Here is a 16587-nt window from a genome sequence, read left to right on the forward strand (position 1 = left end):
AATTAATAACCCAAAGATTCAGTGTTTTCCCATACTAGGTTCTGTTTCACATTTGAGCTTATTTGGACAAATACTACTTCCCTGCACACTGAAAGGATCTATAAAATATTGCTCCTTGATCTCTGCATAAGAAGCAATTTGTTGGACTCCAGTGTTGGAGGGCAATACTTCAGGGTTGATGCTTGGGAATGTGTAAATCTTGCCTATGGATTTAGATGTCTGTTCAACAAGATTGCACCACAGAAGCCTCACACCTTTATTATGTTTCACATGTTACATTGCACTGACAAGTTTAACTGCATCCATGACTGGGCCAGGTGATGTTTAAATTCTCAAATACCTTAACATTTGAATGTCTCAGGCAAGAAATCTGACTATTCAGAAGGCACAAGCTTCTGACTTGTAATATTTCAGGCAAGTCAAAATCAGAAGTGAAGGCTTTTGGCCATAGATTTTACTAGTGCATTTATATTAACCTTTATGCATTTCCATAAGGCTTTAAAACCATTTCTTAGGCAGTATTTTTCTGTGGGTCTTCATTAAAGTATGGATATTATTTAATCTACTTGGAAAAATCCCTTCAGGATCCCAGGAGCTGTCCTCCTCCATTCCTTTTAAAAGCACTTTCTCTTCTGCCTAAAAACTCAAGTACTCTCTTAACTAAGTGCGGACTGAAATATTTCACTATGGATTTGAACAGGAGCCAACAGTGATGATGAAAGGAAAACTTCTCCCTATAAAAGGTTTATTGTCAGCGCTTTCTAAAGATGAAGATGCTTCTGAAACAGGCTACCGACATTTTCACAAACATTGACACCGCCTTCTCAACCTCTCCTAGACCTATGATTTGGGTCCCTTTCTTTTAGGAATGCTCTGGACCTTTGACCTTCTGAATAGCCAACTCTATATAACTGCTCCCTCCCCCATCAATATAACGTATATTATAAAAAGGAAAGGGGGATGGGGTAGCTTGGCCCTCACGCTATTGGAAAAGTACTTGAAATTCCTTGCATTCCTTTGCATTTAACAGCATGTTTACCTAATCACCGGCTTATTAGGATTAACACAAGTCATGCTTCAAGCTCATTTAGTGAAAACAAACTGACTCCTATAGACTCAGATTTTTCCTGATAACAGCCAAGGGTAAATTTCTAAGTAGTTCTCCTAATTTTTAGGAATGGTATTGGGAAAATATAAAGTTATAAACAAGCAAGTCTTTAGAATACATTAATTATATTCAATCTTGCCCATGGATCTGGATGTGGGCAGCCTGAGTTATGGACTACCCCTTTTCATTAAAGGGTTTCTCTACTCTACTAAAGTGACATGCCCACTAACCTGGTGATTAAAATAATAAATTATTATAGCCATCTCACAGAGTGACGGAGACCCTTAGGCTTTACATTCTGATGAACATGAAGCGCTGTTTTCTTAAATCACAAATTTAGCTTCAGAATCTTTCTTGTGCTTCATACAATGTCGTGTTCAATACATGTTTTTTAAACATTACTTTATATGCAAAGACTTTTCTCTACTGAAGTTATAAAAGCAATCATTATTTTAATAGCTTAATTCACTGCTGTATCCCAATAAGTCCTGTTTGAATAATTGAGTACGTGAGCTAGGTTGTTCCTAATGACTTTGGAGCACCTCTAAAAATACCGAATGGCATACACTCAGATATTAGGTAAATATTTCTTTATTAAATGGTTAATTCCATAAATAAAATCTTTTCACTGAATATAAAATTAAAATCATTTACAAATTATTCCAGTATTACATTTCCCCTCCCTCCCCAAAAGCTACATTTTGATAAATAAAACATTCAGTCTTAAAACACCTGATTTCTGTTTGCAGTTTAGAGTGCAGATAGCTGCCTCTCACAGACACTCATGGAGTGTCCCCCTTCAGGAAGGGATGGAATGCCCTCCCATTTACTTTTGTCAAAGGACGAATAAAAGCTTTAAACTGTCCAACTAATCTTATTATCTCTTTTACGACTGTAGAACCCCAAAAGGAAAAAAGCCTAGAGAAAATATGCTTAGCAAATAATTTACAAACAGAAAACAGAAAGTCATCAACACCACAAGCTCCAAAATGAAGCAGTAACATGTGCTCCAATACTATGAAGCAAAGTATTCTCCAATCGTGGCTGCATTAGTGTCCATCTGCACCAGCACCCTTGGCAGTTTCGAAATACCTTAATGCTCCTCAAGAATGAGCAAGGCTTCCTTTCTACAATGAGTCCCATCACCCACACCACCCCCGCCCATTTTCTCCATGATTCTGACTCTGACACTCTTCTCCCTTGTTTGTCTAGGTGTGCCCTGGAAACCCAGGTAGCATTTAGTCCCTAAATTTGTGAATGTCATTGAACAGCCTGTAGAAGGGAAACGCTGCTTCATTGGCATGCGGGCAGTTGTAGTTGCATTTGCAGGACTGGATCATCATGACGTTCTTGGAAAATGTCTCCCCATCTTCGCAGCGGAACCGCATCTTCACAGTCCTGGTCAGCTGGGGCGTGCAGCATCGGCCGTCCACGCAGGAACCGCAGTACTTGGGCCGGTATTTCTTCACACTCAAACATCCAGCGTAAGTAAACCTGACTGGTTCGGGGGATTTCTTGGTCTTGCTGCATTTCTTGCCCTTCTGTAAGAGAAAGGAGAGAAGGAAAGTTAGGGGTGATATTTCTCTTTCTTCAAAAAGATGTTCACATCCCACCCACCTGCCAGGCAACAGTCTACACGTCCCTGAAGGAACTTACTTTCAGGCTGCTGTACACTGGCTGTCCACAAGGCCGCACCTCACAAATCCGGGTTTCTTTCACAAGGCGGCACTCAGGGTTGTCATTGGTAACTCGTGTGGAGATACCAGTTCCACAGGTCTTTGAGCACTGGGACCATGAAGTTGTTTGAACAATACATTTCTGGCCTTGTAAAGGGTTGTATAGGATGCGAGGCTCCATTCCAAAAACTAGAGACAAATAAGAGGGAAGACTTCTCAGAGGCATACCGACACAAACAGGCTCAAGTACTCATTTCTACAAAGATTTAGACCAGAAATGCATCTCAGTACAGTGTCTGAAGTGCTCAGTCTCCACTTACCAGGGAGCCGCTTCAGTGAGCTGCCTTTTCCAACTGCAATCAATTCATTGTTTCTCGTCAACTCCACCTCGGAGGCATCGAATCCCAGCTCCTTGCCAAGGAGGCCGTCCTGGTCCTCCATGGGGTCCTTGATACTATCCTCGTCACAGATCCACTCCTCGCAGCACTGCCCGGTAACTTTGACCAGCCGAGGGTTGGGACAGCCCAAGTTGGGGAGAGATAGTTCTTGGGGACACAGAGGAATGCAGCCCACGGCGCCATCAATACATGTGCACTGATGTTTACAGTTGGGCTGGAAACTTTCACCGTTTTGGTAGATTCTGGAGTTATATTCACAGGGTCTGCCCTCTGACTGAGCTGCAAAGATCACCAAAAGAGAAAGGTAGAGGGGATAAAGTTAAGATTCCAAACCACCGCCTGAAACTCATACATATTTTCTGCTGTTAAATTCAATTTATGGTGAAGTTCCCTACAATTCCCCGGAGACTCCAGACCAGAACAATAAGTTAGTCAGGAATCACTTTTCCGTATGCGCTTTCGTTGGGCCCAGACACACTGAATTGCATTCCAGACTGCTGAAATCATGTGCCTTTCTGCCAAGCTACCAACAACAAAGCATCACCATACATGGTCTCAAAATTACTAAACTTCTGGACTATGGGGACTAGTATTTTTTTTTAAAGGGGCCAAACCACAAGCATCTTACCTCTGCAGATCCCCTTCAGAGCGGTGGAGCTGGCGCCGAAGTTGCATTCCAGCCCCTTGGTGTGGTCGCAGGGCTGCGTTTTGCTGCAGTCCTCGTTGAGCTGCTTGGCGCAGACCTTACAGCAGCCGCAGCCGTCCCGGACCAGCCCGACTCCCGGCGCGCACTTGGGCGCCTCCAGGGGGCAGTGGCAGGCAGCGGGGCAGGTGGAGAGCGCCTGGAAGGGGGAGAAGATACGCGTGAGACTCGGCGCGGTGCGCAGGAGGGGCGCCGCGGCTGCAGCAGGGAGGGACGGGGGTCTCCGACCCTGTCGACGGGGAGCCTCTGATCTCGTCCAGCCCGGCCACCTCGGAAGGCTGCTCCCACCAAGAGGTCCCGACACGTCTTCGGGGGGAGGGGGAGAGTGCTTAAAGAAACGGCTACCCGCAAACGATCGCGAACTTTTTAACTTTTCCTGCCGTGGGCAATCTGGGACCAGGGGAAGGGGCTGGAGAGCGGACGGGGAATAGGTGGCAAAAGGAGAGTCCAACTCACCAGCCTGGTCAAGTGGAGAAGGGTGACGACTAAGGCGAGCGCCCTGGCGATGCGGGAGCTCATTGTGGCGCGCAGGAGTAGCCCGGGGCGAGCGCGGCGACGAAGACGCCAACAAGCTGGTGTGCAGCGGACAGGCCGTGCGCAGCGGGGTCGGGGTGGCGGGGCGGTGGGCCCGGTGGGCAGGGAGGCGAGGGCTGGGCGGCGGGCGGGCGTCTTTCACTCGAGGTCTCGGCGGAGAAGGCGCGGAGGGCGCGGGCGCTGCTCGGGGGCGCTCTCGCTCGCGGTCTGCCCAGGCGCCCCGGAGCCCGCCTTTTATACGGGCCGGCGGAGGCGCCGCGTGTTGCAGTGACGTCGGCTCTGTCTGCGCGTTCCAGAATTCTCAAACATCTCAGGAATGCTGGTTGGCGCGGGCTGCTGCCAAGCGCCTCCCCTGGCTCCATTGCACCTTTGTGTGTGTGTGTGTGTGTGTGTGTGTGTGTGTGTGTGTGTGTGTGTGTGTGTCTCCCAGACCCGTCAAGAAAACAGTTCGTTGTGTGTGTGTGTGTGTGTGTGTGTGTGTGTGTGTGTGTCCCAGACCCGTCAAGAAAACAGTTCGTTTTTTCCACCTTAAATTACGACTTATGTTGGGAAGGGTTCTTTGGGGCGTGATGGTGGTGATGGTAGTTGGAGGGTCGTGAGGGGCGAGGGGGGCCAGTTCAGAACTTTGCCTGGACTGGATGGGTGGGAGGACCTGAGAAGGAGGAACAAAAGTCGTTTTGTTTGGTGATGCGAGTTGACCGGGCAGCCACTGAAGCCCTCACCCGGGAAGGCAGTGAGCTGTTTGCTTGTTTACAGCGAAGGTGAGAGGCAAGTTATCTGTTGAAAGAGTAGAACGGGGAAGAGGAGTGTGTCTCTGAGCCAGGAATATTTGTGGACTTCAAAGAGGCGTGTTCGGAACAAGTCCCAAAGCTTTGGCATGATGTTTATTAGCAAAGTTCAGTGAATTGCAAATTAATACCCACAGTGGCATTTATGAATGAAAAGGCGGGGGGGGGGGGTGCGGGGGGAAACTTCCCCATCGTCTGGCAAATTCCCAGGCAGAGGTCTCCCCCACTCCTCCAGCCCTTCCCTCTTTTGGGCATGTTGTACTTGTTTGTTTTTGGAGGTTCCCACTTTAGTTCCAGCCCACTGCCTGGGTTGGAAGTCCGAGAGGAAACGAACGCGGGGAGTTCTCCGGGAGGCTGACTTATACTTCCTCACGGATGCAGGAGACGGGGTAAGCCCTTCCCGCCTCCCTCCGCGGGCAGGAGGCTATGCTAACCAAGCAGCCAGCCAGAAGTGCAGGGGACCACCGTGGAGTGGCCTGAAATCATCACCTGCAAAGACCGCAAGACCAAACCAGATTCCAGGACCATTGTGCCCTATGAATCTCTGGGAAAAGCAGACTCCTTCAAGCTGGACGTTTTGTGGGGTTTTTAACTCCTTTCCTAGGGACCACTGGAAGCCTCCCATTTTAAATGAATTGCAATGCCCTTCTCTCCAAGTACAGCAAAGAGATTTAGGATGTAATATTTTGCAGTAAAAATGTCAGCAGATTTTAAGATCCTGTTCTACCTGCAACACACTCAGTAAAAGACTCCACCACAAGACAATTTACTTGAACATCACCAATACCATTAGTGTGATTGATAAACTTTCCCTGCAAGTTTCAAAAACTTTTTGCATAATTTTAATAAAAATTATCATGTGAGACTCATATGCTCTAGGATAACTACTTATCCTTTTTAATGTTTAAGGCTGTTCAGACTTCATAATTTAGCAGTCTTGCTTGAAAAGGCCCTTAGTGCTAATGCTGACTTTCCTGGTAAGCACAATGAGAATCTGTCAGGATGAAAACACACTCCAGTGAAGAGAACTCTTGCAGGAAGGAGTTCAGTTTCATTCATTCCAAAGTGCCCTTTCATAAATGGAAGCAGCATTTGCTAGAGGGAGTGGGATCTCTAAAGCTCTCTTGGAGGGTTAGAGGTGGGAGACTTTTCAAGACAATGGATTGTCAGGTGTTATGCAAATACAGTGAGGAAAGTGTGGGCCCAACACGTACACAGGTTAATACATCAATTATTATTTACAAAACACTGTTTTTCCTGCCTTATCATTTCATTATTGTTTCCTTCTTAATGAAGTGACTGGGGGGCGGGAGGGGGGAGGAGGGGTGTAGGGACAGAACTGGGTGAACAGAGGGAAATGGTAGAGAGAGAATGGAGAGGAGGGTTCCTGGCTTCTGTTGTGGCGTCTTTTCTATTTGACTTCATGGTTGTAAGTATTTCCAGATGGTGAATCAGACACCAGACGTAACAATATTTCCATATTTGGGTATAGCAGTAGCCTGCGTTTTTAACATTTTTCTGCCTCTGTTATCCAACCACAAAGCATTCTTGACAGCTTCAAATGTTGTTAAATATAGATTTAACTTCTCTTCCCAGAGCAGGAAATTCTTTGGAATTCCTTGTTTTTCACGCAATCTGTCCATCATGATTTAAAATAAAAGCACAGTGGATCATCCAACTGGCCGTATATACCTTAATTGGAGGTTGGGGATGGGGGACGGCAGAGATCCAGTCTGCCGCACTGCGTTCAAACACACGCCATTCCAGAGATTCCTTTAAAATCACATTAAAGTTTTTTTAACAAGGGTGTGTGGGTTTGTTTCTGGACTTCAAGTGGGGAATCTTGAGGATGAGTTTGCCCCAAAGGAGAAATTTAGAGAACCTTACCGTCAGCTGCCCATTTAAAGCAGGGGGTGTGTTGTGGGATGGGGGTGGGAAGCTGGAGCAACAGGGCCAGGAGGTGTGGGAGCGGGAGACACTAGAGTAACCTATGTGCACAGCCTCTCCATATACCATGTGCTGTTGCGCCTGCTAGTAATCGACGACATTAGGCAAGAGAAACAGCGGCTCCTCAAGTCCTGCCCAAAGACGGTCCAGAAACCCCAGCCTCCGGTCGCCTTCTCGCCGCCTCCGCTGGGAGCTGCAGATCAGTCCAAGTTGACGGACAGGAGGCGAAATGTGCAAATGTTTATGGGTAAGTGTTGCTTCGGGTGCTAATTCTGTATGGCTCTTTTGCTAGTTTCTCCTTCACCCTCCCCATACGGGTGCCCCAGGAGGAAATAACGGACTGCCTTGTTTCCTTGGGCTGCCTTGGATTGCAATCCATGGAGAAGGAGCTACTTGTCTTCTGCAGCTCCTGACTTCGGGCTGAGAGATGGGGACGTCTCTCAACCGCTGCTGCCAGGGAATTTTAGGTTACCTAATGAAGGGCTCACTGTCTGGCGGCAACCGAGAATAATAACGGTAAATCTGGCGACTCCAGTTTCCTAGCCCTAGGAAGGCTCTCAGACTAGCGTGCATCCGAGTCGCCTGGAGGGCTAGTTAATGAATGGTTCTCTGGGTTCCCACCCCAGAGTTTCTGATTAGTTACATTTCTAACAAGTCCCTAGGTGATGGTGATGCTGCTGGTCCGGAGATCACACCCTGAGAACCACTGCCCTGGACGACTGGAGTGCCTGTAGTAGGGGTGTGTGTGTGTGTGTCTTCATAGATCCTCGCCTGCACACCCAATCTCACAACTCCACTCTTCAAAGCCACCTTAATGAACAGAACTTAATGGTGTCTGCAAAAGACCGGCTTTAAGGTGGCGCCCCCGTACCATCCCATTTCTCTCCTCTACCATTTCCCCGCCCCCATCCCCTTGGCTTGACAGCCAGGAGAGCCCCAGGAAGCCAGGATCCTGGTGGCTGTGGCAGGAGCTGGGTGGCCGACGCGCGGAGAGGGCGGTCGGCTCCGGGACCCCTGCGGAGGGAGCGGAGAGGGTCCGCACCGCCGGAGGGTGCGGGACGCGAGGCATCCGGACGCGCCTGCCCGGCTGCTACCGCCGCCCCCTGCCGGCCACCCCGCCCGCGCGCCCACAGTCACCGCGGTTGCCAAGACTCGAGGTTTCCGGCGGCGCGCGGCGCAGGACGTTTCCAGCCCCGGCCCATATTTGGTGAAAGTCTTTCAAGACTCCGTCATCTAGCTTCGGGGGGCGGTGGCGGGGGCGGTGGCGGTGGCGGCGGCGGCGGCTGTCCTGCGACCGGGCCTGGCAGCCTTGCGGCCGCCGCGTTCCTGAAAAGTGCGCCGCGGCCGCCCGCGCCCAGGCCTCCCTCCGCGCGGGACCCCGGAGCGTTGCGGGCGGCAGCGTAGACCCGGGCAGTTCGGCCCCAGTCCTCACCCCTCTGAGGGCCGAAGTCCGCCCTGCGCTGCGTGGGAGGCTGGCGCGGAGGGCGCCGCGGCCCAGTTGTGTCACTTTTCCCGTCCGCCCCCCGTTGACTAGTCCTCCCAGCGGGGCAGCGAGTTGCCGTGCTGTGCCAGACGTAAAGGGTGCGTCCGGCGCAAGGGTGTGGGGCTGTGTGTGTATGTGTGTGTGTGGGCGGGGGGGATGTTCGGAGGATGGCGTTTGCGTGGTCACCAAGCGCACCCGAGAGCGGGACGTGGAGCCAACTCTGGGGAAAAGACCCGAAGGGCCTGGATTCCATTATCCCCAGAAGGGACACATGGTAAAGCTGGCTCTCGGTTTCTCCTGGCCTCCCACGACCCCTTCCCCTCTTCCTCCTCGAGAAGTTCCGCGTGTGGGGAGCCCTGGATAGGAAGTCCTGGCTCTGCCATCAGTAGCCTGTGGCCTTGGGGACGCTGCTCATCCTCTCGGGACCTTGCCTGCTTCTCAGTAAATTGGGAAAGGAGGCAGCAAGTAGTAAAGCCAGAGCAGCTCGTTGCAGGGCCAAATCTCATGTCATCCCCTCTAATAATGTCAGAAATTAACACATTATATAGGGTTCACATAGGTTGGGCATCACTTTAAATGCCTTCTATATATTGATTTGTTTAATTCTCAGATGCCCCATTGAAGCAGGTCATCTTGGTAACACCATTTTCTTTTTTTTTTCTTTTTTTTAATTTTATTTATTTTTTTATTATACTTTAAGTTTTAGGGTACATGTGCACAACGTGCAGGTTTGTTACATATGTATACATGTGCCATGTTAGTGTGCTGCACCCATTAACTCATCATTTAACATTAGGTATATCTCCTAATGCTATCCCTCCCCTCTCCCTGACCCCACAACAGGCCCCAGTGTGTGATGTTCCCCTTCCTGAGTAACACCATTTTCTATCTAAATGAAGAAATGGAGGCATGGAAGGTAAGTGACTAGCCAAGGTCACTCACCTAGCCAGCAGCGAAACTGGATTTGGGCCCAGATCATAAGGTCTCACACTTAACTACTGTGCTATACTGCCTACTCTCCATCTCTTACCTCAGACATTCAAGGCCCATCCTCTTCTCCTGGAAATTTACCTTTATTTAACTCTATCACAGCTTACCCAAATAGTCTAGGTGAAATGCATCAGATATAAAAAATAGTTGATAAATTACCTGAAGCTGTGCTAACCCCTGAGAATTGCCTAATGTACTGGCTCTTAGGAAGGAGGGAGAAAAGGAGTGTTGTATTTTAACAGAAAAGGTCTTAATGCAGATACATTTATAGAGTGGTCTTTAAGCACCTTGGCAGGCAGGTGGGGAAGATATTTAGGACCTCTGGGGTTCTTTTGACACCTCATAAGCCACATTGTTCAGGCAATCCCTACTTCTGGAATAAGGCTTGGCCTGGTAGGAATTGAATTTGTCATCGAGATGAAGGTTTCAGCATCACTTACTTGATGGTTCATCAGTCTGGGTGTTCACGGTGGGCCCAGTCTGTTTTTGTTGTTGGTTTTTTTTTTTGTTTTGTTTTTTGTTTTTTGTAACATGGTCTGGTTCTGTCACCCAGGCTACAGTGTAGTGGCATGATCTAGGCTCACCATAGCCTTGACCTCCTGGGCTCAAGCCATCCACCCATCTTAGCCTCCTGAGTAGCTGGGACTACAGGCTCATGCCACCACACCCAGCTAATTTTTGTAGAGCTGGGGTCTCCCCATGTTGCTCAGGCTGGTTTTAAACTCCTGGGCTCAAGCGATCTGCCCATCTCGGCCTCCCCAAGTGCTGAGATTGCAGGTGTGAGCCACTGCACCAGGCTCCCCGTCTGTTTTTAACCCGTTTTCTCCCCAACTATGTTATAATTAATTACATATATAGAGAGAGAGAGAGAGATGGTTTTTCACCATGTTGGCCAGGCTGGTCTCGAATTTCTGGCCTCAAGTGATCCACCTGCCTCGGCCTCCCAAAGTGCTGGGATTACAGGCATGAGCCATAGCTCCTGGACTAATTACCCATATATTTGAGGACAATGTATTTACCCTTCCCTGAATCCCAGATTTATTCAGAGCTTGTGATGTGTCATGGCATAGTGCTAGGTACTGGTGACATGAGAAAGAGGATTTTAATATTGAACGTCCCCCGCAGGACTGTAAGGCGTATTGCAGAAGTGGGTACATAAATGCTGTGTCGATACTTCACTGCCTGAGAGGAGTTAGGGGGAACAACTAATCTGGGGCTGAAAGGATGAACAGGAGTTTGATAGCAGGGCAGGACATTTGAGAGGAAGGGAACAAGGCCTTGACTGGGCATAACAATCAGTCTGATGCACTGGACCATAGGATTCCATCTGAAAACTGGCAAGAGATGTCAGTTGGGACCATCTGCGAATGGCCTTGCTGTCATGGCGTTGGAACTTTGCAGAGTGAGCCATGTGAGTTTTTGCCTAGGTTTCCTTGTCTATAAGATAACAGGGTTCTCCTAGCTCAGAGGACACACACTCAAGTGCCTGCAGGATTCAGCCAGGTAACACCATGCCATGACTCAGGATTAGTGCTGGCTGATATTTGGCCTCGGCCTTGGGAACCATGGGGACACTGGGACCATCTATGAGAGGCTGAATGGTTACTAGGTGAAAATGTAGGTTCACTGTTTGCATATTTTCTCATTTTAAAAAGAGATACTAGAGATCTGAATTTTTATGTGAAGTCTTCAAAATTTTAAAATGTTGGCAATTAATTACAATGTTAAAATGCCATCTAGACTAATCCTTGGAAAACCCAAGAAGACAATGTCTGTGGGTGCCAGTTGTGATCTCTGGACTGAATATCTCTAAGAATCTGTCTTGCTCCAGCATTCTGTAACTCCCAGCCACCTGTGAAATTGTAGGGAACAGCACCCTGGGCTCCATTTAATTGTCAAGTTGACTAGACTTTATTTTGTTTAAGAATCAGGGCTGCTACTTACCTCTTGGTTGTAGGAATTTATAACCTATTAACAAAATTGGAATTGGCTTTTTACAAATTTTCTACTTCATCCACTCTCCAGCCACTACTCTGTCTCCCTCCTTCCTGTCCCCCTGAATTGATGTTGTAAGCAGCTGGCATCGCCTTGGCAATATGATAGGAAACACTTTTTTAGGGCATCCGTATCCCGTGGGAACTCTTATCTGTTTATTTTCTCCACTTGGCATCTATCCACAGGAAGCCAGCATTCCTAACTCCCTTACCTTACAGAACTTCTTGTTTTGTGATAACACAGAAACATTTTATTGGAAAGGACTGGAAGGCACCTCTCCCACCACACCCTGCAATCCGTCTTCTAGAGATGATTGAGCAATATGAAATATAATAATTGTAAGTCATTATCAAATGGCTTGGCTCCAGATTGAGAGAATCAGCAATTAACCTCTGCCTTTCGTGTTTTATTTCTGGAGATACCTGTCTCTTAACCGACAACTAACATCACACGTAGCACATCCAGAATTTAGAAAGGATTTGCTCTGGGCACAGTAGATGAGCACACAGATTCTACAGAGAGATTGAAGTGATTTATTTGTGACAAATTTTTGCAAGTCTTGGGGATTGAGTGTAAGGGAGTATTCAAGCAGTTGGACTTACTATGTGAAAGAAGACATAAGACATATTTACTGCTCAGCCTGATGCCTGGCACATAGTAAGTGCTTAATTACAATTATTCCTACTGCCAAGCACCACCATTATCTTTACTTTCACTGCAATTAACATAGAATGAGCTAGTCTTATTCTCTAGAGAATACTTTCTATTCTTTAGAACTCTAGTTATAAAATCAATAAAATTCTTTGGTATATGGTATATAGATGATATGATTAAAAGGATCCATCCAGCCAGGTATTCTGGCTGCATGAGACACCAGTGACTATCTAAAAAACCACTCAAATGGGCTTACCTCTCATGGCACTGGGACTTTGCCTACAGGCAGTGGTGAGCCATGTGAGGTTTTACTTTGGTTTCCTCATCTATGAGATGATAGGATTGCACCAGCTCAGGAGTGGTACACTCAAGTGCCCCAGGAATCAGAGAGGTAAAAAATGCCATGCCTGAGCGTTAGTGCCAGCTGACACTTGGCCTTAGCACTTGGGAGACATAGGAATAGTTGGAAGCATCTATGGGGCCTGGGCTTTGCCTCCCATTGGCTAAATGGTTAGTATACACAATCTCATCTGATCTTTATAAACAACTCTGTAGGATGAATATTTTATTTCCATTAAAAAGATGAGAAAATTGAAGCTTTGCTAGATGTCAGTAATTGGTGCAAGGGGGCAGGGTTGTTAAGGTAGAGCAGAATACCTGTTTCAAAGACCATTCCTTTCAGGGAGAGCATGGTATTTGTCCTTCATGAAATCTGCCTTAAAGTTCAGGAAGTTGCCTGCAACTTCTTGACTTCCCCTCAACAACTGACTGTGAGTCTGTCACTTAAATATTGTTCTAAATGTGTCTTTAGCTTGTGTTTTCAGTAATTGTGGCCCACAGTGTCTTAATGAGAGTCTGGTAATAAACAAGTTAAACAATGAAAAAGGGTTCTCTCCTTAGGGCCCTTGCCTGAGCTTGTTTCTATTTCCTCTGGGAGGAAAAAAGAAAGAGATGTGTCAGAACAGAGGTGGAACTTCTCAGAGATTGAGAGATCCGTCTACTGTAACTTAGTCATCACCATCAATTTTGCTACCTGAGGCAGGCAGAGCTGCTACCTCCCACAGCCTGTGGTTATCCTCACAACAGAGTTACTAAGCACGGAGCCCTCCAGGCCCCTGCCAAGCACACCCTGCATGTGCCTTACGCAAGGTGTCCCTGAGCATTGAATGTTGGGTGGGGTGGGGGTTGCCCAAGGTTATGGCAATAAAGAAAAAACATAGTGCCAGGTGCTTCTCTGAAATCATTTACCCCTTCTTTTGTAGTTAGGTTTTGGCTTTCAAAAGACAAAAAAAAAAAAAAAGCTTATAAACAGTTCATTCTAAAAGGACAAAGGCAATATGTATTGTATGCTTAAAATTTCCAAGGCTCTGGAAAATGTCTTTGGGAGAATTAGAAAGTGTAGACTATATGCTAAAGCATTGCAGACCCAGAAGATAGATGATTCAGTTCATTCTAATAAACATGACATGTATGGCATGCTGCATGCTAGGCAGCAATGCAAAGAGGAATAATATATGGACTTTGCTTCATGGTTCTAGCTGCCTAGGGGAGATGCAGATGCTTAAACAGATAATACAATACTGTGGATTAAAGCTCTAGAAGCCGTGCAGCTTTGGGAGTACAGACAAGGGATGTCCAACTCTGAGTCTCACCCTTTAAAGATGTGTGGTCTTGTTAGTGTGTATATTTTTATGGATGAGAGGGATTGGGCACAGTTATTCCCTAACATACACACTCCCTTTGAAGCTGGGGACTGCAAGGAATGTGCACGTTCCTGAGAGATTAGAAAACATCTAAAAGTGAGAACTTTCAGGTGAGCCTCTTAAAATGCATTGATTACAGATGGGACCAACCGTTTGGGTGCCATTGAAAATTCTTATCATTATGGATCCTTCTTTCAGAAGGGGAAAGAGAAGGGAAGTGACATTTACAGGGCACCGCCATGGGCCAAACGCCTTACAGGTTCATGTTCAGGAGAGCCCTCTGAGATGAGCTTTTTGACATCTTTCTAAGCTTAGGGAATGAAGGCTCAGAGAAGTTAAGCAACTTGTCCAGGATCAGACAGTTAGAATGTGACCAAACAAGGATTCTAATCCAGGCCTGTCTGACTCCAAGTTCCGTCCTCTTTCTACATTTCTGCTACACAGTCCTAATTCCTTGAGTTTTCACTCCCTGTATGAGTGTTTGCCATTTTTCTCTTTTTTTTTTTTATTGTTACCACCACTTCGCCTTTATAGAGCCAGCCCTTTACACTTTCCTTAGCACTTTCAGGTGCACTGATTTGAAGTCTTTGAGCCACTGATGACTCTAGCTTTTAAAAGGAGGTACAGATTAAAGTGAATGGGATCATTGCCATCACGTGAACATTCCTGTCACCATCAGTTTGATCAGAGAAAAGGCATGGTGATAGCCTGCACTTATCTTTGCTTCTTTGCTAGGCACTGGGTAGAATGATTTAGACATATGGAATCTCTGTTTTCCAGAGACAGATGACAGATTCCAGAGGAAATGGTGCAGTATAATTAAAAATAACGAAGTATGATTTTCTTATTTTGTGTTTGAAAAATGGATGGGAGTTGCCACGGGCAGTCTGAGGCTGCACTAGAGTACTCTGCTGTAACCTGGAAGACTGCTTTGAGAAAGAAGTTAGATGACTATATGAAGAAGGTGTTAGATAAGTGCACTGAGATGTGTGTGTGTATGTGTGTGTGTAACAGTGTGTGTGCTGGAGAGGGGAGGTTAAGGATCAAAGGTATGGAATAAGCAAGGGAGAGAAGGCTCAGAAACAAAAATAGAAAATATCAGGCATCAGGAGAAGAAAGGCTGAACTCTTTGTAGAGGCTTTGAGGCCACGTGGTAGCAAGAAAGAATGCAGGGGTCAGAGGGTACACTTGCTATGGTGCGACTCAGGTTAACCACCTAATCTCACGGGGCCTCAGTCTCGTCGGTGGTAAAACAGAAATAATAATATCTCAAGAATTATTGGGAGGATTGAATGAAGTCTTGTTTCAGCTCTCCAGAAACTGAGATGTGCCCTACAAACGTTTGTGATCAGCGTCAGCTTGGTTTAAATCTGAAGCTCATGGAGAGCCTTTGGGAGGGGAGGGTCACATTCTGTGGTGAATAGGGAAAGTCAGCAGTCACTGTGAGCATGGGGTATAGCAAGTGATAAGGAAGAACTGACTTAGCAAGACTAGGTTGTGGAAACAAGAGAAGCTGAAGAGCAACCGTGAATTAGGACATTCTCGTGGATTCATTTCTTGTTATCACCACTGATCCAGACTCCCTCCACCTTTCTTTCCTCTGGGCTTCCTGCACTTTCATTGCTCTGCTATTTTGAATAGAGGAGAAGTCCTTGAGTCCCATTTCAGGAGAAGCAACTAGAAAGGGCCAGCGTGCATAGCTGGGCCATCCTGCAAATGCTTTTTCCAAGAGCTGCAACCCTGAAAGCTGGGGCCAGAGAAGGAGGTGGAGGACGAAGATGGGGTTGGAAACAAACTCAGGGAAAACTTCTGAAGTGACAGAAAGTGAGAATTGAGACAATTTCTGCCTGAAATCACCTCTCCAGCTATTAGTCATTAACCCACCTGGAACCAAATGCAGTTAATTTAGCACCATGTTGGAAAGCTTAGAACATGAACCACATCCTAGGGCCAGGTTTTGATCCTTTGTAAAGGCTTCTCTTTTGGAACACAATTTGGTGTCAGTACATAGGAACTAACAAGTGTGCTGAGTTGTGAGTCATCAGCAGTCTGCTTTCCTCCAGAACATCATGGGAAAAGAATGGGCAGACTGCTTCAGATAAAACCTGGACCCACTCAAACTCTTACTGTAGACTGGAAACAAAACAAATCGACTTTAAAAAGAATGTTTTAAAAATCTAATTGAGCTCAGAAAGGAGACATAAGCCTCTGTTCTTTGGTTTCAATGTGGATCTGAAGTCTTGTTTTGTTTACTGTTCAGTCTTCAGGCAATCGCATCACGTGTTATTTACAACTCAGTAGATTCTTGGGGAGTTCACACAGGCCTTTTAAAGCACATTTGTGAAATGATTGTACCACACTAGGGTCTGGGGATACAAAGATGACAGATGTGGTCCCTGACTTTGAGGACGACACAGTCTAGAGGAGAGCTTGCATAAATAGTGTGTATATAATGAGTGACTTCATAAAGATACGGTATACATGAGCTGCTTTAGGAGCTCTGCCTGAACACTGCCCCACACTGGGGTGAAGTCTTCTTGTCACACTGGATGATGCTGCTCTTGAGACTTCCAGAGCTTCCTCCATAAAGCTTGGAAGAGCAAGCTGT

The 16587-nt window shown here is 46.8% G+C and overlaps 2 protein-coding genes across 3 annotated transcripts in view; one reads left to right on the forward strand and one right to left on the reverse strand.

Annotated features, from left to right (window-relative positions):
- Window positions 1-1683: 1683 nt before the first annotated feature.
- CCN1 (cellular communication network factor 1) lies at window positions 1684-5140 on the reverse strand. Its single transcript, XM_004026066.5, has 5 exons — window positions 4342-5140; window positions 3811-4024; window positions 3105-3461; window positions 2765-2973; window positions 1684-2649 (listed from the first exon to the last, which is right to left on the reverse strand). The coding sequence occupies exons 1-5, from the start codon at window positions 4402-4404 to the stop codon at window positions 2347-2349; spliced, it is 1146 nt and encodes a 381-aa protein (XP_004026115.1). The 5' UTR covers window positions 4405-5140; the 3' UTR covers window positions 1684-2346.
- Window positions 5141-6896: 1756 nt separating this feature from the next.
- Window positions 6897-16587, forward strand: part of DDAH1 (dimethylarginine dimethylaminohydrolase 1) — a 261883-nt gene continuing 252192 nt past the window's right edge. Inside the window, exons 1-2 of one of the 2 annotated variants that reach the window (XM_063702573.1) lie at window positions 8255-8735; window positions 9481-9553. In XM_063702573.1, coding sequence (XP_063558643.1) covers window positions 9494-9553 — 60 coding nt within the window. In that variant the 5' untranslated portion in view covers window positions 8255-8735; window positions 9481-9493. Of the gene's footprint in view, window positions 7402-8254; window positions 8736-9480; window positions 9554-16587 lie in introns of those variants that run through there. The other variant, XM_055351601.2, reaches the window with a different exon arrangement.

Source organism: Gorilla gorilla, chromosome 1, assembly GCF_029281585.2.
Source record: "Gorilla gorilla gorilla isolate KB3781 chromosome 1, NHGRI_mGorGor1-v2.1_pri, whole genome shotgun sequence".
Classification (NCBI taxonomy): domain Eukaryota; kingdom Metazoa; phylum Chordata; class Mammalia; order Primates; family Hominidae; genus Gorilla; species Gorilla gorilla.

Bases quoted from the DNA above. Each gene is read 5' to 3' on its own strand.
- CCN1 (XM_004026066.5), bottom strand. From the start codon at position 4,404: ATGAGCTCCCGCATCGCCAGGGCGCTCGCCTTAGTCGTCACCCTTCTC. The intron at 4,025-4,341 runs GTGAGTTGGACT...TCCCCCTTCCAG, and splicing joins TTCTCCACTTGACCAGGCTG to GCGCTCTCCACCTGCCCCGC. The intron at 3,462-3,810 runs GTAAGATGCTTG...TGATCTTTGCAG, and splicing joins TCTGAAGGGGATCTGCAGAG to CTCAGTCAGAGGGCAGACCC.